This window comes from Rutilus rutilus, assembly GCF_951802725.1.
Source record: "Rutilus rutilus genome assembly, chromosome: 15".
Taxonomy (NCBI): domain Eukaryota; kingdom Metazoa; phylum Chordata; class Actinopteri; order Cypriniformes; family Leuciscidae; genus Rutilus; species Rutilus rutilus.
In genome coordinates this window covers 21,010,742-21,035,582 of record NC_140220.1, presented here as the reverse complement: position 1 = coordinate 21,035,582, position 24,841 = coordinate 21,010,742, and the positions used below count along the sequence as shown (strand labels likewise).

The 24,841-nt window shown below is 36.4% G+C and overlaps 1 protein-coding gene across 1 annotated transcript; it reads right to left on the bottom strand.

Moving 5' to 3' along the window:
• kcnk10a (potassium channel, subfamily K, member 10a) lies at positions 1-24,841 on the bottom strand. Its single transcript, XM_084433354.1, has 7 exons — positions 24,265-24,841; positions 21,817-22,199; positions 9,960-10,077; positions 8,467-8,627; positions 6,303-6,495; positions 4,188-4,330; positions 1-3,096 (listed from the first exon to the last, which is right to left on the bottom strand). Exons 1-7 carry the CDS (start codon positions 24,317-24,319, stop codon positions 2,440-2,442), a joined length of 1,710 nt encoding a protein of 569 aa, XP_084289480.1. The 5' UTR covers positions 24,320-24,841; the 3' UTR covers positions 1-2,439.

Genomic DNA, 24,841 nt, shown 5'->3' with positions numbered 1-24,841 from the left:
AGCTTCTTCACTATTATTGACTCAGATGTCAAGGTCGGTAATGTTGAGAAGAGCTACTTCCCATTGCTCAATAATGTAACCGGCGATCTGCAATCAAATTGAAATTTCTCTTGCAGTGACGGCACTAAAGGGCAGTGCGAACAATTTAGGCAATCAATTTTTTTTTTTTTTTTTTTTTTTTTTTTTACCTGTTATTGAGCATTTAGATCAATGTCTGTTGTAGTCTGGCTAATTTTCATTCAAGACCTATTATAAGAGGCATCTCTTCCCCATCTAGGTTGCACAATATTTGCTATTGTATTGCAGAATGATTTTACACCTGGAAACACATTTGAAAGTGAATGTCACCTCAAGATTTTTAGCACATTGAGTGTTCTTTCATTTGTTGATGTTTTTGTTTGAATTCTTATGTTTCAAGTTGACCTTTGAGTGAGGAAACTATAGATATTTGATAATGACTGCCTCAGGACATTCAGAAAACAGCAAACAAACCATTGATTTGTGTTCATCTGTGTTTATTTCCAAAAGGCACTCACTACATTGAATGTAATGGTTGCACAAGATACTGCAGATACTGCGAACAGCAATTCACTAGCATGTGCAGCCCGAAGTAGAGCTCAAACTTGGACATTTCAAAGTCTCAAGAAGCATGTTTGTGGTACAATCAATACCATAGCATGATAACATATTAGCACAATAGCATGCTTTAGGGATCAATGTCTCTAAATTGTATTGAATGCTTTAAAATATTGTACATTTTCATAGCTTTTTTCTTATCACAAATATTCAGTCCGTCGCTGCATTCGCTCTAGACTATTGCAAACATGAAAAGAGTAATTAACATTTTCTTAACAACAAGCATTTTGCTGCAGCTGTAGATGTTTGTATGTGTGCGTTTGGTGGGGAATGAGGTACTGATACGTGTCTCTGCCGAAGGGAGTTTTCATTAATACAGTCAGCAAGACAACAATCACATCAGACAAAGCGGTATTTGGTTTAAACGCATACACACACGCAAATATGTCGGACGCTCCCAGGCAATTAGCACAAAATTATTTAGTGGTGCATTAAAAGTCTAGTCCAGAAATATTCTGGAAAAGAAGAGACGATAATTGTAAACCAGTGAAAGAAATTTGTAAAAAGTGCAAAATTGGAAAACCTTGTGAAACATGTACAGTTACTATTTTCAACAAAGGGTTTCTTGCAAAAATAAATTAAGATAAATAGTAATATTAATGATATTGTCCTGTCAATGGAACGGCGTCCCAAACTTTTATGAAGCTAAAACAGAATTATGCCATATGTCTTTCATCCACATATTGACAGTCTAGTCGAATTCAATTCAAACAAGTTATTTCAAATTATATTATTTAACATTGTTGATGTGTTAATGTTGTGGAATCGCCACTGTCAGACAACTAAGAAAGTGTCAAGACAACGGCTTGAAGGGATAGTTCACCCAAAAATATACATTTTTATCAACATCCAATGTTGTTTTGGATCCCATTGACTCTCGTGTGGACAAAAAACGTTTGAAACATTGAAAAAATCTTCATTTGGGTTCTGCAAAACAAAGTCATGCAGGTTTGGAGCAATTTTTTTGGTAAAATATTGAATTAAATAAAATGGATATTGAATGGATAAACAATTCAGTGGTTCGTGATTAAACTCTACTAGACATTCTTTTTTTTTACATAATGTTTTCATGTCTACCTTATGGCTTCTCTTACGTCCCATTGTCCTAAACTTTCAATATATTAAAACAGTACTGTGCAGCAACAGCATTACAAGGAAATTGTATGTCAGACATACCGTACAATTGAACAACTACAGTAGGACTACAAGCCCTGAGATTTTATAGGTTAACTTCATAAATCTGGATCACATATTGGTGCACTTGTATTACAGGACAGTAGAACTCCGTGCATATACAACATGTCAACAATTTAACATGGTTTTTTAATCTTCGAAGAGATGTATCATCTTTGATCTTGGGGGATTCAAGAGTCAAGATTAGTTTCTCCATTTAGAATGGGTGGGAAATCTTGACAAACATAGTTTTTGTTGAAGCAATTATGTTTCTGGATAAATGACCTTGAATTACAGTCTGGCAGAGAGAACATTGAAAGTGCAGCACTTTTAGTTACACTTCAAAGAACTGCCATTGTAGCTTGCTACAGATTTTTCATTCGTTGTCCAGGACTTTTGGAGAGATTCTTTCCAACTTATACAAGCATTACTCAGCGGTCTGAAGAAGAGGACTAAGTGTCTTCCAGTGCTACACTCGCCATATTTCCATTATCAAGTTATCAGGACACAGTGAACAGTTAAATGAACAGCAGAAATTGAGATTCTCACATCTCAGATCAGGGTAAGGGCTAAACAAGGCACTTTAGGCATGTGTTATTTATTTAAATTTCTTAAATAAAGCGGTTCCTTCTAGGGCTCCATCTGCAAATGGAACTCTTTGTCTTCAAGTTTTGTCTCGTTTTCTTCCTCTTTGGTCTGTGGCGGTAGAGGCATGAATCCGTTTTGTTTATTGGGGCTCTCCACAAAGAGAGGTGAGTTGGTCAGACTGGTGTTGACCTCTTTCTCAAGCTCCTCGTCCTCTGCCTCTTTCTTCTCCTCATCCATTGTGGGAGTATTACAACTGAAGGAATCTAAGGCTTTCCGACCGTCGTCTGGGATGTTCTTCCTCAACTCTTTGTTCTTGCTCCTCTTGGCTAGTTTTGAGACTGAACCAAGGCGGTTGAAAATGTTATCTTCAGAGTATGCCTGGCTTGGGTCGCTCAGCCGATGCTCATTCTGCTCAATTCGTAGACGTAGGTTGTTGAGTTTTGTGTCGATGCTCTCCTGGGAGGATGTCTTGAAATTGGTGGCATCCAGGCTATTGAAGGCAGCTCGACGTTCAGGGGACAGCATGTCTAGGGAATGGGCCCGCTGGTCGAAACCCAGCTGCCTGCGCTCCATGCTGCGAATGGTGGCGGCCCTCTGCAGTTTGTCGTGAACTTCCACACTGAGTCGACGTCTGGTCTCACGGAGCTCTGCTCGAACGTTGGCCTTCCACTCTGCGGCGTGAGCTTTAATTTCACCCACCTTGAACAAGATAACAATGGTAAATGAACCTGTGAGCCTTTAGTTGTCCATGCAAATAATTGATTTAATAGGTCAATTTACAGGTCAATGACATATACTAGTGTCCGTGATAAAGAAACAGAAAAAAAAAACCGCATGCCAAATTCTTAGAAATGTACTCTTAGTTATTCATGTTGGTTTCATATAGTTTTGAAAAAATTTGGAGAATTCAAGAAAAACTCAGGTGTAACCAATTAAGGTAAAAGTAATATTTTCCTGAAACACACGTGAATGTACACATCTTAATAATTATTTTCAAAAATGTATTTAAAAAAAAAGAAAAAAAATACATTTACAAATATCATGATTTTTTTTTATTAATATACATCAGCATATTTGATGGGTTGCAGCCACATGGCATTTTGTCAGCCAGTCTTGTGATTTAAAAACATAAGATTATTGGATATTAAGAGACTTATTGACCTTGACCTTAAGGTCCTCTCTATTAAATAATTTATGATATCATTATGTTTTTTTTTTTTTTTTTTTTTTTTTTTTTTTGCTTCACAAGACTTTGGTTTTCTCTAAAATCATTATATATATATATATATGAAGAGTTCAGATGCAAAAGCCTCTAAGTGCCATCTGAAATGTTCTTATAGAATGATCATTTTTATCAAGCTTGTATATTTAAGTTCAGTAATTTCACTTAAATGACAAGTAATAGGTACTTTTCATTGCCATTTAAGTGAAATTACTGAACTTAAATATATGAGATTAATAAAAAAGATCATTCTAGAAGAAAGTTTCAGACGGCACTTATTATGGATTATATTATGGATTAGTTTTATTTAATTATGATATCAGGAAAGTTGTATCACCCTGATATGTTTGCCTTTATGCTCCTAATACCTAAATTAATTATAATACAGAACTTAAAAAACATTACATAAGAGCCGTATTCAAGTTATTGTATGTATAAATTGCATTTTCATTGTTTTTTAGTATAAATTAAGCTATAAGCATCACAACATTAACCATTACATCTTACATGGAAGTAGAAAAGCTTATTTGGAATAATTAAGGTAATGCAATGCTACTATAAGTCTCACCTCCATTTTTGTCTTTTTAGAAAGCACCCTCAGCCAGTCTCCAATCATGCTTAGAACTGCAGCAAAGTACGCCAGTCCAACTAAGATCCAGAACCACACCAGCGGCCTGTACCATTTACGGTACTCTATTCTTCTATTGCCTCCTGGAAGAGATGCATAAATGACATTGTCATTTCAGAGATGCAAGTATTTGATTGTCTTTTAAACTTACAAGGATGTTTTTGAGACATGCATCAAAACCTCCTGCCAAATTCATGTAAGCTATTTTCCTGACAACAGCAATCAGGCAAGCTCAGTTTTTTCTTGACAATTCATCGTGTCTGGAAGTACAAATACTTTCAAAAAGAAAAGAAAATGCTTTTATATGGTGTGTGCTTTATTCGGGTAGTAATTGAAACAGTCTATAATGGAATCGACTTCATAAGTAAAGTTATTTTTGCCAACCAAAGCAAACCAAAAGCCATTGCAACTGTCCCATGACAGAGATCTACAGTAAATGAGAATAAATGTGATTTAAATATTTATTTAAAATAAGATCAAAATCATATTTAAGTTTTTATTTCACTTCTGCTCATTTTTGTCCCATTTGTTGTTGATTTTTCTTACAATTTATAAAAATAAAATAAAAATACTATTATCATTTTGAAAATTAGTTTATTTAGACTAACCAAATCAAGGTCACTTTTTAATCATGCTTTCCTCATTTGTTAATTCCCAAATGGCCAGTAAAGATTTGTTTTAGGATTTTGGGCTGTCCCGGACAACAAGATGACCAATTGTGGTGATTTCTGTGGTCGCGGCTCCAAAATTATGCTCCTACGTCGTACGGTGAGAGGTTACAAAATAGCCATCTTGCGACCAAAGATAACCTGAGATAATTTTCTGATAGTATTAGAAATGTATCATCTCACTGTGTGTTTGCTGCTACTATAATGATTTAGTCCACTGGAGGCAAGTTGAAGTGAGAACCCAAATGCAATTTATTAACAAAACAAAACAAAACAAAACAAAACAAAACAAAACAAAACAAAACAAAACAAACTGGAAACTCAAAACAGGAACATCAACAAGAAACATTCAATACTCGACAAAGACGCAGGGCAAACATGAGGGCTTAAATACACAGACTAATTACAAGACAAGGAACACCTGTGAAAAATGATCAGATGATTAACCAATGACCAAGACACATAGGATCACATGACAAACAGGAATCACATGACAAGACACAGAAACATGACAATGACAAGAACAAGAAACAAAACCCAAAACGTGACAGCAACGACCTACGTCTACTGACTAGCCAATAAAAATGCAACATGAAATGACGTATTGATCAATGCGACATGGCGCTAAAACTTAAACCTACTTACTTTAAGGGCCATTTGCAAAATTGGCATGCCAAGTTTGCCCTATTTTCCCTAGCCAGGACCGCATCCATATTCTCCTCTTTCACTTGCTCCTCTTTTTTTCAGCGCACATAAAAACCACAATTGCCAAAGTGCGATTCATCTTGCTCTATTTGTTTACCACTAGTGCATGCTGAAGACATTTTATTCTTCTATACTAACTTTCATTAAATTTTTTTATATTTAACTTGAATATTTATTGTGTGATTTCTATTCATTTTTTTTTTTAACTTAGAACTGTCTGTCAGTTGTGTTATGATTTCCACTACAGATTTTGTTGAAATGTAAAGGGCATGAGATGAAATCTGAGACATTGAATGTGAAGAAATACTGAGAAATCAAGGTATATTTACTTTGCTTATATATCATTCATGAACAAAATATTATTATGCGTCATTTCCAATCAAATACACTTAAAAATTTAAGACACTTAGAAATTAGCCTTAGCAAGACAAAGTAATCTGTCATTTTATTATTTAAATTTAAATATATATTTTTTTTCTTCGAAATATGTCGTTAAGAATAATAGGCTACATCATAGTAGTAATATTTAGTACGTAAATAAAACTGTGGTGGGAAGTTTCAAGACTTTCAGGAACAAAAATGACAGAAATCTACATATGTTAGTTATTATTGGTGGACAAATTAAATAAACAAGTGTGAGAAGTGTTTTTTCACATTCATTTAAAGTAAATTTTGCTTGTACCGGCAACGTAATCTCCGATCCCAACAGTCGTCAGGGTGATGACCACAAAATAGATCGCATCCAGCCCGGTCCATCCTTCAATGTGCTTGAAGATGACGGCTGGTATGGTGACGAAGAGGATGCAGCCAGCCAGGATGAAGAGCAACGTAGAGGCCACTCGGATCTTGGTCTGGCTTATTTGATTGTGTTTGCGCTGGGAGGGGTGAAATAGACAAAAAGCAATATCAACATGAAGCAACACAGTACAAGAGCCATTCTTAGTCACGCAAACAGCACGACTTCATTGCCAGCAGCGGCCACATGTGGCATGAGAAGACATTTCGTGACTTTGTGAAGGTGGCATGTGTTCATTAGCTCTCTGAAGGGTCTAATGATGATCTGAAGGAGATTGATTAGCTGTAATGAGGTGTGATCTCAACCCGTACTGCAGATGCTGGAGCCTGCTGGCATCAGGAGCCACAGTTCTCTGTTTATTTACTAGGCCTTTACCTCTGCTGTGCAGACACTGACTAACCTAACACAAACATAGTCCTGACTAATGCCTCCCAGGAACTGATGAAAAAGAGTGACCTTGCATACTCTAATATGATAAACATAACACTTGACGTGCTAATTGTCAGGGTAAATATATTTATATTAGAACATTTAACATACAAATACATTGTTAGTTCAATTTGCTTGAAATCATCACAGTAGTGTTTTTCAGGTATGCAAAGAATCGTTCAAAAGTTTGGTGTTGCTTTTGAAAGAAGTCTTATACTTACCAAGACTGCATTTATTTCATTAAAAAATACAGTAAATATAATTACAGTTGAAGAAAAACTGTTTACTATTTTAATATATTTAAAAGTGTAATTTATTTTACAATTTTCCAGCATCATTGCTCCAGTCTTCAGTGCCACATGATCCTTCAGAAATCATTCTTATATGATGATTTGATGCTCAAGAAACATTTTTTATTATTATCAATGTTGAAAACAGTTGAGCTGCATACATTGTTTTGTGGACACAGTGATATAGAAATTAAAAGATGAATGTATATTTTGTATCTGTGAATCTTTGATCAATTTAATGTGTCCTTGCTAAATAAAAGTATAACTTGATTAAAAGTATTAATTAATGAATAAAGCTCGTATATTTAAGTTCAGTAATTTCACTTAAATGGGAATGAAAATTATCTATTAATTGTTATTTAAGTGAAATTACTGAACTTAAATATATGAGCTTGATAAAAATGATCATTTTAGAAGAAAATTTCAGATGGCACTTAGAGCCTTTTGCATCTGAACTCTTCATATATATATATATATATATATATATATATATATATATATATATATATATATATATATATATATATATATATATATATATATTATATCTATATATAATATTTAATTATAATCTATTTAATAATCTATATAATCTATAATATATATTATATATATATAATCTAATTATAATCTATGTAATTTCTATATAATTTCTTTGATATAGAAATGAAAAGATGACTGTATCTTTTGAATATGTGAATCTTAGATCAATTTAATGTGCCCTTGCTAAATAAAAGTATACATTTCTTAAAAGTAATATTTAATTCATTTCTATATAGCCCCGAGACATATTTGTAAATGCAATCCTGAGAATAAAAGTCAGAATTGCGAGATGTAAACGGAAAAAGCCAGATTTATGGGATAAAAATTCGCGATTAACTTTTTATTTTTTTTATTACATGGCAGAAACGAGATTCCATAGTTTTCTACCTTGTGGTGACAAATAAAAATAAAAGTCATTTAGCTATGCAAAATGGCTCAAAATATCAAATATTATACATATACTGTATAGCATGTTTGATGTCCTCCTACTGGATGGAATCATATCTGAAGCTAAAAAAATCTGTGCTCATCATTCATTTTCTGTTAAGCTCCTACTGCCCAAAACTTTCTGACTTTTGGTAAGTTGCGATGACTCGTCTTGATTGCAAATCGGAAAAAAATCTGGGCACAATTTGTGTATTGTTTTCCAGCCTTCAGACATGTGCCTTACCACAAAGTCCATTGAACAGACTGTACGTCTATCCATTTAACTTAACTTAACTTAACTTAACCTTGTTTTCGATAACCTAGGAAAGAAACACTAGTTTTGTGCACAACAATTCACTTACCCTGAACATTTTCTCCACTTTAGCGATGCTCTTCACAAAAATAGTCCCTAGCTGATCACCAACACCAGCTAGCAGAAAGCCAAAGAGTGGGATGCCAAATATTGCATAAAGGATGCAGAAAATCTTCCCACCCTCTGTGCTTGGAGCGATGTTGCCATAACCTTAAAAAGACAAGAGAGTAATGGTGTAAATTAAGCTGAAGAGAACAGTAGCATTCGGATGTTAGGTTAAATATATTCAATATGACATATGAAGGATATAGTGCAATAAAAAATGTCATATAATGGTAGGGGGCTTACAGAAAGAGGAATTTATTGACTAATTAGATGGATATTTAGTTCAAAGCCTCTGCAAACTACATAAAAATCCAATAAATGAGTCATAAACGTCTTCTTATAATGGCAGATTATGGCACTCCAAATCAGTCTGTTAATTTAATACTTTTTAGGTTTAATGTGCATTATAGGAAATTGCCTCCTATGGTCCCCATGGATCAAAATGTGTCTACTGAGAGCATGTTTGAAGGTTTAGCAACTGAAGTGTAAAAACTAATCTTGTTTATGTCTTTGTCCATTGCCCACTGGATGGCTGAGCCAATGAGAAATGACATTGAGAGTCATGTCAGCATTTAAATACTCACCTGCATTGCACAACAGCTTCTTTAAGTAATCAATCACAGGCTCTGGCAGGTAACACAGCGAGCAGCTTATGGACTTCAAGTGTATTACTTTAGACCTCCAATGGAGTGCAAATGGTGAAACACTGCCTCCCTTTGCATTCCTGTCTATCTATTTTTGAAAATGCACATGCGTTGTGGTGTTTCATATATGTATTATTTACAAATTTTCCACCAATTTATTTTATCTCATTGGACTATAATATGTAGCTAAAATCAATGAATTGCTCCCAAAGTATGAATAGTTTCAATTGGTTTGGTTTGCAGTTTAACACATGGCATATAAGTGGGGTTGGCGGAGAAAAAATAAAATAATATTTGATCGGTGGTTATAGGGTCTGGCATAATGACTGAAAGTGAAAACTATAAATGTATGACATGAGCAAATGCCTTGTATTTGTCGAGCTTTGCATATTAATGTGGTTTGTAGAAGTCTTGTTCCTTATCGTAGGCGTTTGGGTTTCGCTTTATTTTGATGGTCCCTTTAACACATTCTGTTCACTATAAGTAATGTTGTATCTATGTCTACTAACTCTCATTAAAGTGTTAGTAGAGTATTAGTAGACTGTTAGGGTTAGAATAAGTTGACATGTACTTGCAAAGTTACTTATAGTCAGTAGAATGTCTGTTGGGGAGAATCACAATAAAGAGTTAACAGATATTAAGCAGACAGTGTTCTAACACTCTAATGAGAGTTAGTTGACATGTAGTTGCAAAGTTACTTTTAGTCAACAGAATGTTCAAAAGGGACCATCAAAATAAAGTGTTATCGCAGTTTGAAATGTATTTATAATATACAGGTATGTCTAGGTGTTACCTATTGTTGTTATCACAGTTCCAGCAAAGAAAAAGGAACTCCCCAAGTCCCAGTGACTGGAGTTGTATGAGGTGTCTCCGATAGGACTGACTCCAGCGTTCACTGCATCTACAGAGTGCTGGGAAGAGATAAGACTGGAATTAAAGTCAATGCATAAGCAGCACGTCTTTCAAATGATTAATAGTCCATTCCAGTGACAGATAATTTAATGTTGTAATGAAATTCAAAATTGGTATTAGGCTAGAGTAAACAAATCATTTCAACATCTAAATGGACTGAAACTCTAAAATCCATACTGATATTGAATGCATTTTTAAGGAATTATGAAGAATTTACTTGAAAATGGCAAAACACTGTAAGGCTTTTAAGCTCTTATGTGCAATTTATAAACCAATATCTCAAAAATAATAACCCATACATTTACAGAGACAGCTCTCTCACAGTCGTCAAAAAGACTTAAGGTCCTTGCACACAGTCCAAAATTTTCGTATTTGTCATTCAGTGGCTCTGAATGCTTGCTACGGATGCGAAAAACACAGAAAATCTAACCCGATCTGATTTTTTTTTTTATGACAGTTGAAAGTTTTGGAGGAAGTGTGTAAACATGATTGACACAACATGAGGTTGTAAATGATCCGCCCAGCGCATCACTGGGACTCCACTACCTGCCATCGAGCACATCCAGAGGAAACGCTGTCTGCATCGAGCTCGCAGCATCCTTAAGGACTCCTCTCACCCAGCCCACAGACTGTTTTCTCTCCTGCCCTCCGGCAGGCGTTTCAGGTGCCTCCGGACCAGGACCAGCAGACTAAAGAACAGTTTTTTCCCCAGAGCTGTCTCTTTATTAAACTCTAACCCTCATTGATCCCACTCCCCTCATATACTGATTGACTCTCCTCTCCCTCCTCACACCTGCCTCCATTTTGTTATTTGCAATACTATAATGTTCATTTGCACTGCTGACTGTTATTACAGTAACAACTGTTTACATATGCATCTTGCACTACTACCTTGACTGGAATATGCTCAATTTGCACTGCCGACTGTTTATTTACAGTACCGACTGTTTATATATACATTGCAATATCGTACCTTAACTGTAATATGCAATTACTTTCCACTGCACTTTCACTCGGATAGCTTCTGTCCAAACTTTATTTGCACTACTTTAAATCCATTGTTATACTGCTCATTAGCCTAACTTATACATATATCTATTTGTTAAATTCTGTTTATAGTAATAGCCATCTGTATATTATGCTCACATTCTGTTTATAGTAACAGCCATCTGTATATATATTCATAGTACATATCTATCTGTAAAATTCTGTTTATAGTAACAGCCATCTGTATATTATATTCAGTACATATCTATCTGTAAACATTCTGTTTATAGTAATAGCCATCTGTATATTATTATATTCAGTACATATCTAGCTGTAAACTCTGTTCACAGTAATAGTTATCTGTATATTATATTCATAGGACAATCTATCTGTAAATTTTTGTTTATAATAGTATTCAACTCTATATTTATTCAGTACATATCCATGTTCTGCACTTATGGAACCACTGTATATCCTGCACTTGCTGCTATTGCACTTCTGGTTAGACCTAAACTGCATTTCGTTGCCTTGTACCTGTACTTGTGTAATGACAATAAAGTTGAATCTAATCTAATCTAATCTAAAAAAAAATGTTTTTAATGTGCAAAAATTTCAGTGCAAGGACCTTTAGATTAAAATAAGTTAAAATGATTTATCTAATAGCAACCCAGGCTCTTTGGAAAAACTTGCAGTGGCAATATATCTGCACAATATCACATTGCTTCTTGCACACTTCATGATACTTTCAAAGCAAAATGTCCAGTGAGTGACACTAAAAGCTCCACATCCCAAATGCAATGCTTTTATCAGGTGAGCTACCGAGCAAGTTTACTATGGTACAAACAGAAAGTCAAACATATGGAGCTGTTTATGTGATGCAAACATAAAAAATGTATTAGTTTACAAATCATGCACCATGGTAAAAGTGTTTTGAGGTCATAACATTGTATGTTGCATGGAATTGTGTGGAAATACATTTTTGAATTCAATTGTTGCCTCAGACATTCTAGTGATTCTCTGGAAGAATTTCACAACAAACAATAAATAAATCCTCCTCTGTCACGCAAACTGCAGTTTTCCGTAGTTTGTCATGGTCAAGGCATCCTACTGAGGAGATGATTCAAATGAGCCGTCTAGCATTAATGAGCCTATGATGATCAGATGTATCATTAACAGCGAGGAACTGAGAGGGCGGATCAGAAAACGGTCACTCGGCTCAACAGGAAACCTGGAGAGCAGATGGAAGAACTATACTGAGATCAACAGGAAGCGGCTCAGGTGTGAGAAACGAGCCTGTGAGCAGATGAAGGGCAGGTACACAAGGGCAGATTCAGAATCTCTCGGTCTAGACTGGATGCGTAATACCAAGTTTGAGCCAAAAGCAGAGCCTTAATGCAAGAGAAAATAATGGAAATTTAGCAGATATGCTGATCAAAATTATTTTACAGAACTAAGTTATGCTCTTTATGAATAATAAAGAATAGCAATCAATCAGCTTGAGATTTATTCTCAGTCCAAAAATGGAAACTGCTGTCCCTTGGATGGATGCTCTTCGAAGAGATCAATTTTCTCTTATAATGGGATGTTCTCGACCGTTTACCACAAATGGGTTTTACCTCAACACAGACTGCTAAACACACATTTGAATTCCATCTGTCTGTGCGACACCAACTCTTCTTCAAATTCACCACTGAACTGATCTGAATATAATTTTATTCCATCTGCTTGCAAGGGTGACTTGTATATTTGGTCTGTGTGCCCTACATGGAGATGTTATACCACTTTTATGGTGGTAAGAACATGATTTCAAAGAAACATAAATGCTTCTTTTTTTTTTTACAGCAGACAGCAGGTGCTCAGATGATAGTGTCTGGAAGCTTTCAATCTCACCATGAGTCATTGTGACAGAAGTAAACCATATAAGCTGTAAATACTGACCTGAGTATCATGAGCTATCTATTTTTTCTAGCTATAAGATTCTGCTTTAAACCCAGCCAAATTAATCAGGCAACCACATCTTCACTAATCACTGTGGCACTGTGGCCTGATTCCAAATTAAATGTATACCGAAAGCATGTAAAAAAAAAAAAAAAAAAAAAAGTCAGATCTTGTTTGATGTATGCAGATTTGGCATATTCTGTACTGTTTCCAAAATGACAAAATTACTCACTCTCAAGCCTCATGGAAACCGGTTACAGTCACACAATGGCACAAGACCCTCTTTCTTTAATTTTAGCTACAGTAGCCTTCTAAGTTGCCATATACATGGTCTTTTGCAATTGATTGAAAATATATATATATATATATTTTTTTTTTAGTTTTATCTGTTATACCCTTTGGTGATTACATTAGCAAATCAGCTGAAACATACAATGTCAACAGAGTTTATACGGGTCCCAGATGTAATACGGATACCATAGTTACAAAAAAAGCCTAATTTAGCCAGTGTTTTTAAATATCTCTTTCAAATATATGAATATTTTGTTCTTCAGATTTTTGTTGTAAAACATGACTTGGACATCATGAGGTTCACTAAGGATATTATTTATCCATAAGCTATTTTACCCCAAACATGAAAAAAAAAAGAAAATAGATTTCAGTTCTCATAACTCTAAACAAAATATAAAGTCTCATTCTCATGTATTTATATATTATGGTAGTGTTATATGCATCATCATTACAAATTATGTATTTATTTATTTATGTAGCTATTTATTTATTTTATTTGTTTGTTATTATTTTTAGTCTTTTGGTTTTAGGGGGATTACAGTACATTTCTTAAAAGGTTCCGTGAGTATTTCCCTTCCAAATCATTCCTATATATCATTTATATGTTTATATTGTTTGTTTGATTCTAGTAGTGAACAATTTCAAGCCATTTGGATAAAAGATGTAATCCTGTTTTTTTGTGTGTTTTTTTTTTGTCAGTATCAGAGGTGTAGTAAGTAGGGGAAATAACAGTATAAAGGCAAATATAATTGAATATTTTATTTAATTTCCTCTGCAAGTAGAGTTATGTAACTGGAAGTGAAGAATCTTAGCAAATGCCAAAGCAATTCCTAGAGCTGCAGACCAGACAGAGAACATAATAGTCCACCAATGCTTGAACACCTCCAGGCCATTTTAGCTGAAAACACCTTTTCAGTGTTCATGCTCTGTCTGATGCACAGCTCGAATAAGTGCTTTGGCATTTCTTCAAATTCTTCACCTCCAGTTACATCACTGCCAGATTGCAGTACATATGCACAGCTCGCAGCCCGAGCAGAGCGAAAGCAACAGCTTACATTCAGCTAATCCAAACGCCGCTAGCCTGAATCATCGACGCTTTGCAGCATTCATAATCAGCAAAACCACAAGTTACATCTCTTGCTGCATATCTGTTTACCATTTTCTTTGTCTTCCAGCGTTCCAACAACATTCAACAGCAGAAGCCGCTGTCATATACGCCTCTCTCATTCTCTTCTGGAGTCAGTGAGGCTATTTTGAAATGGTGCTTTGTTACAAAGCTTTCAAATGCTGCTGGTTCTAGATTCAATTAGGGTTTCAGGTTATTGATTCAATTATGGTTTTTAACCTCCCCGCCTCAGTCATTCCAGTGAGCATTGCGATGGGCGGGCTTCACGTTTTCCCCTGCCCATACTCCTGATGGAGCCCCATTAGCGCAAAAAGAATCAAGATTCCCCAACAGATGCTTTTAAGACTTGATTGTTCTTTATCTGCGGAGCTGGATGATTATCATCACTCATCTATCAAATAAGCCTCTAGTCCTTTAATTTGGCTTCTAATCTCAAGGACATCTAGAGAGAAAAAAAAAAAAAAATCCTTAGCATTTTAGAGCCAAAATCAGACCAGACCAGAACTGCACAACAACATTGACTACTCAAGACAATCAGAATTCCTGAATTTAGAATGTGTACTTAAACAAATGGTCTTCCAGTGGGAGCACTTTATTTTACAGTCAGTGTTGGTATCGTAACCCGTGGAGTGAATAATAAAAAGGCAGAATAGTTAGACATTGACAGAGTATTGCAGCTGCTTGTAACGTGAATATTGTTTCAGATGCTGATCTGAATTGTATGCAAATATCGGAAAATAACATTTAAAATAACACTTTAGTTTAGAGTCCAATTCTCACTAGTAACTAGTTAGTTATTAGCATGCATATTACTAGCCTTTTGGTTGTTTATTAGTTCTTATAAAGCACATAATTCCTGAATCATACAATTCCTACCCAATACCTAAACTCAACAACTACCTTACTAACTATTAATAAGCAGTTATTAGGAGTTTATTGAGGCAAAAGTCATAGTTTATAGTTAGTTAATAGTGAGAATTGGACCCTAATCTAAAGTGTGACCAAAATATCTTAGGACTTAATGGATTCCAGTAAATCAGATAATGTATTTAAGATTTTTTTGTGTTTGGGGTTGTACAATTAAAATGCTAACTTGATGAGCTAGTTTTTAAATATGTGTACGTAGACTACAAGACAATCTTAAATCAGTTTTGTATTGGGCCATTGGAAAAACGTCTACCATTTTTCAAAACTCCAAAAACGTACATTAAATTCATTGCAGTTTCCAGCTGAAATGAACACAGTGGCAGTAAAACACCAGCAACTTGTTTCCCTTCGACACAAATTGGGGTTACAGGGGCAGATTGTCAATTAATAAAGACGTATTTCCCGGCAGTTATTTGCACCTTATTTGCAAGTTATGACCTCAAAACACTTTTATAGTGCATGATTAAGAAACTAATACAATTTGACATTTGTCTCACATAAACAGCTCCATATGTATGGCGTTTCTGATAAAATAAACTTGTTTGGTACAACTCATTGTTTGCATTGTAAACCCGGATTTCATATCTAATCAAACATTTAAAGTATAATGTACTTAGATGACTCAAATCGATTAAGTTTTGATTGCATTACTAGAAAATGTAAGTATGTTTAACTAATTTGTAGACCTAGTTGAGTCTGTGAATAACTTTAAGTGAAATAGCTTAAAATTCCCAAGTTTTAGTCATGCAATGCACGATGGGAACGTGAAAGCCGTCACTTTGCCGCCGTGCTTTTTGCTGAGAAGACGTCACTTTCCTGCCGCGCACCGGACAGTCCAGTTGCTGCTAAAACTCGCCAGAGACGGTAAGTAGCTTTGGTCTCGCCCTCCCGCTGTCAATTTAATGTGTTTGTGTGTGGATATAAGGGGATGTTGGTGAGTAGTGGGACGCTATAACTTTAACTAACGTTAGGTCGGCAGCCATTTTCACCTGCTATCTAACGTTACAATTTGAAAGTTTTTTTTCACTTGGTGCGCTGTTTGTGAGAAGTCCAAGTGAAGCAGTTTCACGTCGATGGACATTATCATTGTCACGCTTTCTCGCTTGAACGCGCTGTTTGTGAACTTGGAAAACTGTCGTTTTAACCAGTTCAACGGGACATTTTTCACCTGTAGCGTCTTGGCGGACGCCACCCCGCTTTGAACCGCCTCCCGGCGCTGCGGACGAAAACCACGCGCATTCATGGCGGGGAAGGGAGCGCAACCACATTGTAACATATGGGGCTTTTGTGAGCAGTGTAAAACCGTTGTTGCAAAACGTTTTTCACCTGTAACTTTAGCGTCTTGGTGACACCGCCCGATCCACGCTGAACGAGGGACACGCACTCGGTGGGAAGAGGAATGTTAGCGACCACATTTGATTGTTTTTTTCATAGTATTAAATGTGAATGACAACTTTCACCATTCATTTTATTATTGTCTTATGCATGACATAGGCTCCGCTTTAGTGATTATTTTACCTTCAAGCACTTAAGAAAAAGTGAATTGCAACCGGGTTATGCAAACTGAGTATATTAGCAATACACCACTAATAATGTCATTATGGCTTTAATGTTAGCTTATTTGGAAATAGTCCTACAGGTATATTGTTGCAATAGACTACTGTAGCTTGTATAAGTTCCCTTGTCTCTTATTTTCTTTGTTTTATTGTGTTGCAGGTCATGGGAAGAGATTCTTTTGAACCCAATATCCTGAAATTAGCAACAAACTGAATACCAATCTCTGAAAAATATGCTTTAGAAGTGTAAGTATTGCCCTATTAAGCTCTACAATAAAATACAATTTTACCCATATTAAATAGTTAAAAAATCTGAATCAATCCGTGGCGGTCAGCGTTGATATTGTGGCGGGCCACCACAAATTAATGAATGTATGGGAAACCCTGATGTGAGTATCCTTAGCAAGATATGTTTTAATACTTGTGTCCACTATTTTGCAGACCACTGAGCCAACAGACATCAGGTGCCTATGTTTTCGGGGACTGCCAGTCATCTTGGCGGATGATTCTTCTGCCTTCAAGACATGCTCTGTAAGTTAATTTGTTTTTGTAAATGTTGCATGTGCATGCTCCTTTTGTCTCATTTTTAGCTGTTAATGAACACTGCCATTCATTTTCAGAATAATTTGATCAGCATCAGTGTCTCCATGAAGTCTCTATTTTATGGCCAAACAAAGATAGTTTACTCACTTTCAGTCCCAGTCCTATTGAAAAAGTAGAAAATTGCTCCCAATAACTAAGGTTGTATGAATCCTTTTACAATTGCCCAATTAGTTTTTTTACTTTACTGTCACCAGTTGGAACTTGTGAAATTGTTTTTGGGTCTAAAACTCAAATGGGGATTTCTGATTGCACTTGTTAGATTCTGGTTGCTCCAGTCATCAAATATCTTATTGTGTATGTTACTTTCAACTGGTAAAGTAAAAAAAAAAAAAAAAAATTAAGGTGAAAGGTACTGAGAGTCCTAAAAAAAAAATTTCAGCATGACTGTGACTGAAAGTGGGTAAACTCCATAATTTGGGCAAAGTGTTGCAACCTGTACAGATCTGAATATGGCATTTGATAAAAATTCAAGACTGGTATCGTCCTTTTAATATAAATTACTTTCAGTGTGGTTTATATTGTACAATGCTTTTCATTATAAACAGTCACAGGTTATTTTTGGTGGACAAAACACCATTGTCTAACTGGCATGTTTATGTTATCTCCTTGTCAAAACGTTTCTTTCACTGTTAGGATGTAACTGACAAGGACTCGTACATTGAAACTCCAGTGGGAATTCTCTGCCTTGGTCAAGAAAATACCCAGCTCAACCCATCCAGAGTAGGGATCATCTTGGAAGGGTCTGTGGTAATGGATGAACTGGCCAACCTGCCTCAGGCCTTCTGTGTCCTTTTCGGACTGATCTATGCCCTGCACCTGCCCTGCATTTGTTGTGATGATGTACACATGCTTGAGCACAATCAGTGTTTTTGTTGGCATGATGGTGCTTTGTTTTATGCAATGTTCAGGGCATGAATGACACATTTTGCCACTGTTGCAGGCTTATGATTCAAGGTTGTTAAAGCAGGGGACAACAACCTGTAAGTTAATGCTGTTTTCAAATAAAACGTTAAAAAATTACTTTTGTATTGCGTATTTGTCTTAATTTAAATGTTCTAGTTTAGCACATTCAATTAATAGAAAGGTTTAGTTACTTTAACTTAAAATAGTAAGTGGAGTTCAGGTGACAATACAATTAATATTACAAGAGATTGTAAGTGAAATCAACTTGGCATTCAGTGTTTTGAACTTAAAATAATAAGTCCACCCTTTCATGCATTTAAGTTAAATGCACTCAAGTTTTCATAACCCATTACTTAAAATTTTTAAGGCAACCGGTTTCCTCAAATTTTTTAAGTGAATTCAACTTATCCGGGCTTACAGTGTGTCACCTCAAGCTAAAATGCCATGGTTGCTTCAGCAAGTGTGTTTTTATCTCACGTTTGCTTTTGTTAACACTATCGGTTAGTTTTTAGAATAGGGTTTAGTGAAGATGGTACATTATGTTCAAACGCGATAGAGCATTAATCTTTTAACGCAACTCACCGGACATTTAATTATTAATTAATTGATATATGTGACCTTGGATCACAAAACCAGTCACAAGTCGCACGGGTATATTTGCCAATAGCCGACAATACATTGTATGGGTCAGAATTATTGATTTTTTCTTTTATGCCAAAAATCATTAGGATATTAAGTAAAGATCATGTTCCATGAAGATATTTTGTAAATTTCCTACCGTAAATGTATAAAACATTTATTTTTGTGAGTGAATGCAGCAACAATCGCGAACATAAATGGACAATAGTTGTATCTCGGCCAAATAGTGTCATATCCTTACAAACCATACAATGGAAAGCTTATTTATTCCACTTTCAGATGATGTATAAATCTCAATTTTAAAAAAATGACCCATGTGACTGGTTTTGTGGTCCATGGTCACATATATCAAATGCTTTAGCATTTGCCAGGAAGAACATATCCTTTAGAACAGCCTTTCCTTTGTGAGGGTGCCTATGATGCCTTACAATGCTGTCTATATAGGCAGCTCACTTGGTATTGGAACAGAACCAGAGTCAATATCTGGAAGGTCTCTGCACTTGGGAGCCACTTTCCCTGTTTTATGAGGAGCAGTGTGAGCACTGGCCCCTGAAAACCTCAGGACTAGCAAAAGGTGACGCATTGCAAGACAAATAAACTGCTTCTGTCAAGCAGCAAAACCTGATCCTTGTAAACCAGGCTATAAACAGATTACATGGACAAGTATTCCCCCACCTTTACTATAATAAAATATTAAATAGGCATGTGTAAGTAGGGAGTGTAAGAAATTTATACAAATAAATCAGAAATTTACAGTGAAACATGACTAGTGCGCTAAATTGCAAGGTTTTCCAACCTGATCTAATGACAAATGTAAATATTTTATGAGTTTGCAATTACTTATGAATGAGTACTAAAACCTTAAAAAAATAAACTAAGCATGAAGGTCCAACCCTAATCTTATCCCTAAACCTAACATTCATTCAACGTACAAATGAGATTGTATGAATTCGCCAAAACGTAAAAATATTTAACAACTGCCATGAGAGTGTGTTGGGTCTTCAGAAGGCATACAATAGCTTTGCTTAAATCAATTTTGGTTTCATTTTCATTGTGTTCTGTTCCTGTTTTGCCTGCCTCCTGAATATTCTTGTTGGATTTTGGTCATATGCGAGTTGTGTGCTTCACTGCAGCAACGTGTGACAATAGTTTACCCAAAATGAAAATTCTGTCTTCATTTATTCAGCCTCATTTAATTCTGAAACTGTGTGGCTTTGTTTGCTTTGCTTGACCTTTTGTCCTGAGCCCATGGCTTGGGGAGACCAGGTGGGGTGATCATGATTTCACTGCAGATCCGGAATGTAATTTCAACGTGATCGCGCGGAGTCTGTGATGAACGTTTTGCACCGGGCCCAACAATTGCTTACTGAGGCACAACATGAGAGTGAGTAAACGATTACAGAATTTTTTGGGTGAACTGTCCCTTGATCTTCCCTACTGACACAGCAATTCAATTTTATTTGCATATTCAAACTTGCCAGTTTTGACGTCAATGACAACATATTTGTTTTTGTGTGTCTCTTAACTTAAGCAACAACGGTCACAATCATATGTCACTAGAAGACTTGAAATAAGGCACAGAACTTGTAAAGTCCCCCTGTAGTCAATAATTGCATCCCTTACAACTCATCTTTGATCACCAAAATGACATATTTAAATGTTTTTTTTTTCCTTGAAAAAAGTTTTTATGCCTTAAGATAGCTTGAATGTAACTGTACACCCTTGCCTCATTTAGTATATGTGGTTCTATGAATATGCAAATTAGCCCCGCCTCCACTCGCTCACACCAGCTCAAAGATCCACACATTGACGTGATTGGTTACATGGTAGTTTGTGACGTCAGAAACACCAGTGATTTCAAACCGTGTTTTTGAGACTGTCTTTGGTTCACTGCAGTTTTAAGGAAAAAATACTCAGCACTGGTGTTGACTTATAAATTTGTACATGGTTTGACTTAAAGCATATTAAAAACAGCACATAGACATAAACAACATTAAAAGCTTGATTTTCACCACAGGGGGACCAAAAAAAGAATCAGACTTATAAATATTAATATATATTAAGATTAAGTAAATATTAATAAAGATTTGCAATTTAAATACTACTTGAAAACATTTTTTTGGTCACAATACTTGGACTAAGGAGAAAGATGCTCTTTGCAGCCAAGGGGATGTAGTTACATCATCTACCAGCAGGGGCAAATGGGTTCATGCTAATCAGCAAAACCTTGAACCCTTGATTTGAGAGGGGGAAAGTCAATCATAAATCAACTTTGCAGGAATGAAAAATCTTTTTTGTTACACCATTAGACATCACATCATAGACCTGATAAAAATATATTACTCAGGATTCAGAGAATGAAAGGTTGCAGGGTTTGCAATGTTTCCCCCATAAATCTCTGCTGTTTTATTGCTGAGCACATTCCTGAAAAGTCGTGTAGGTTCGGTAAGTGGGAACCATTAAAGACCAGAATGGACTTTGCACATTGCTTCAATACTGCAAAACAGATTGATTACTGCCATCATGGGCACTATTCCTCAAACACTTCAACGCCTTACTGTCATAAATATGCTATGAAAGTCTGCTCTGATATCTTTACATTTATTTTCGTCAGTTGCTCCATTTAGCATTGTCCAACCGCTGTGCCCCGGTCTATTGCATGAGTGAAGCTCACATGTCAGACAGATCGATGAAGCTATATTGTTACACTAGATCTGAGATCCCACTAGGGATGCCTGAGCTCTACTACAGACAAGCAACAGTTTTACCTTGATGAGCTCTTCCAGCTCAATGGGGGTCACGCAGGGATGTTTCTGCAGGAAGGCGGACTTCTTCAAAGTGATGGTGTCTTTTTGGTTGCTCTCGAAAGGCTGCTCCAGGGCTCTGAACACCAAACCGCCAGCGACCAGGTACGCTACCACCACCACAAACACGGCTAGGACAGTCTTCCACTTCATGACTGTGAGGAGGGCTGAGCCGTCCGCCACCGCTTCCATGCTGGCCACCATACTAGCAGGTCGGGAGACAGAAAGGCGGGGTAATGAGCACCCCATGGGGTTCTGCATGGTGGCCACACTGGCCTGCACCAAACTGGACTGCAACATCCCTGGTTGGACATTCTTTGGCGGCACCAAGTTGGTCTGCACTGGCACTGTTGGAAAGAAAGACAATATTCTGTTATGTAATTTACAGCAATGATTCTCTACTGGTTTTGCTTTAGGACTCAGATTTTACGGCATCGTGATTTTCCCAAGTAACATTTCTGTCCGAAAATTTTCTCCTCATCCTATCCCTACCCCTGAACCTAACCCTACCCATAAGTTGTCCCTAAAATCAGAGGGAAATGATAGGTGAACAACACTGATGTAGAAGCACCTAACCCTGGTAGTAAGCCTAAACTTGACCAACTGCAAAATTGTCCCTTACATCTGATTGGTTGATGGAATGTTGTTCCAGGATCAACATAGACGGCGATCCAGGAACATGCTGTACTTGGTGAAATGACGTTCACACAGATTTGACATTGAACACCAAGTACACAGTGAACAAAAATGTTTGTACAAACTTAGATTTTCAGACAGAAATGTTATTCCAGGATCAACAAAATATGTTGATCTATTTTTAAAAGCTGATAAACCTATGATATTTGCTATCCCAAAAGCACTGCTATATGATGATTTATTTTTGTATTTTATTTTATTTTCCCTGCTGTCCATCACCCTATCCGAACAGACCGGCGATTTACAAGACCAATAATTTACATTGTCATTTATCCACTGGGAAAACTAGCCTATATTCAAGAACCAAAAATTAGAATCAAATATAATTTACTTTTTGAGTTTAGGGTTTGCTTTCCTCTTGTGTTCATTATCAGTGCTGCATACCCACACATACACACACATGCCTGCACACACACTTCTGTTCGTTTTCTGAAAACCCATTACAGTAGAAAGCAGAGGCAGCACCAGGGTGGAGCAACAAAGCTATACTGTTTCTGACCGACTACATTCACTAACACATTAAACAGGTAAAAACATAAGAATACTGCGAATATGCATATTCTAAAAAAAAATTAAAAACATTAAAAAAATGTAATCTTCTTGTGGAGGTGGTACTGTAAATAAACTAAATTGAATCAATAAACCAAAAAATGCATTAATCACACGAAGCACATATGAAGAGTAAGCCTCAAATAATTTCTCAACTTTCTTGTAGTCAGGCAATGCTTTCGGCTGCAATATGATGTAGTATTGCACAGCTGTTTATGTGGACAATCCCTGCAGGATGACCGCAATAATTCACTGTGACAATCCGATCGGTTGTTTACAAGCTACTTTGACCCTATACCTTTTGATTTTTCTCCCCTAAACATTCAGGGCAAATTATTACGTGAAAATTAACACTTTTAATAATCTTACTAATTCGAATTTAGATTAAAATATAGGGGGGGGGGGGGGGGGGGGGGGGGGGGGGGGGGGGGGTAATCAAACGTATAAAACTAATAAACATTTTTCAGAAAGGTCATAACTATGTTTATAACTTAGTATGACATTTATCTGAAACGTGGTTAATTATATAAACGCCGTTTCGTAAATATGTGAGATTTATTTTTTATTTTTTTGGTATAGTAAGATTAGGTAATGTGCGTGTCCCCCGCGTTTCATTATGCATAGCTCGTATCTCTGCATAGTACTCGCAGACTTAGACACGTAATGACGAGCCTCTGTTTAAGATCGCAGGTTAATTTCTTATATAGACGTCTCTATGATTTCTTCCTCTTCCATCCTGCTAAACTCGCAGCAAACATCAACCATACAGGTCTCTCGGTCACGTCGTGATTGTGATTTAGCTTGTGGGGAAGACCTAGAGCATGAAGCAATGTTGTGATTGACACGCGTGGATGTGAATATTAATGAAGGTGTCCACTGGTAAACTGAGATGGGCAGAATGAAATCCGTTATTAGAGACGTTAAACCTTTGACAATGCAAGACAAACTGATCACAGTCAATACCTCACCCATTGGTACTCCATCATCATTTTGCGCATCCTGGTTAAAGTGCTTTTGATTGAATCAGTTGGGTTCTTAAATCACTCTACATGACAACTGGCTGCCAGAGCGCGTGGATGCTTCATTGTGCTTATTATAACTTCTGTCTAAAATGCGGCATGAACAATGCAAAAGCAAATGCATTTTGGAAACGAAATGTATACCTACCTGGTGGAGGGTTCCAGTTCCCTGGTTTCCTTGGGTTTTCCGTTGGAAATTTCATTTTGGGTTGCAGTTTAATTCATGAAATGATCTCGTTTGATGAAGAAAGGCGATGATTCAGGAGATACTGCGTAATTGTGGAATCATGCAGCGAATTTCCTTGAAGACATTGTTTTTAAACGAGACAGGGAGGTAAAGGGGCGCAAGCATGAGATCATCTTCATCTTCAGGCGTGTAGAGGGATGTGCTGCTTGACTGGGATGAATCTGCCTCTGTCTCTTCATGGCACTTAAGAGTTCCAGATCACTCCGCCTTTTGCCAATTGCACCATTTCCCGCGCGTCAGAGACTCTTTGTGTGTGAGGTGGACGGTGAAGGTGCAGCAGAAGTCCACGCGCGGTTGGGGGCATCCTGTGAGCGCTTCGCAAATGGACTATACATCGAGAAGGCTTTTCTCTATAGCCGCAGTATGTGGCAAGCCGGTTTAACATTTATAGACTGGCTTGTTTCAGTTTTATGTTATTAGTGTTTATTTTTAATTAATAAAACGTAATCCTACTTTTACCCTTTTACCTAATTGGTTT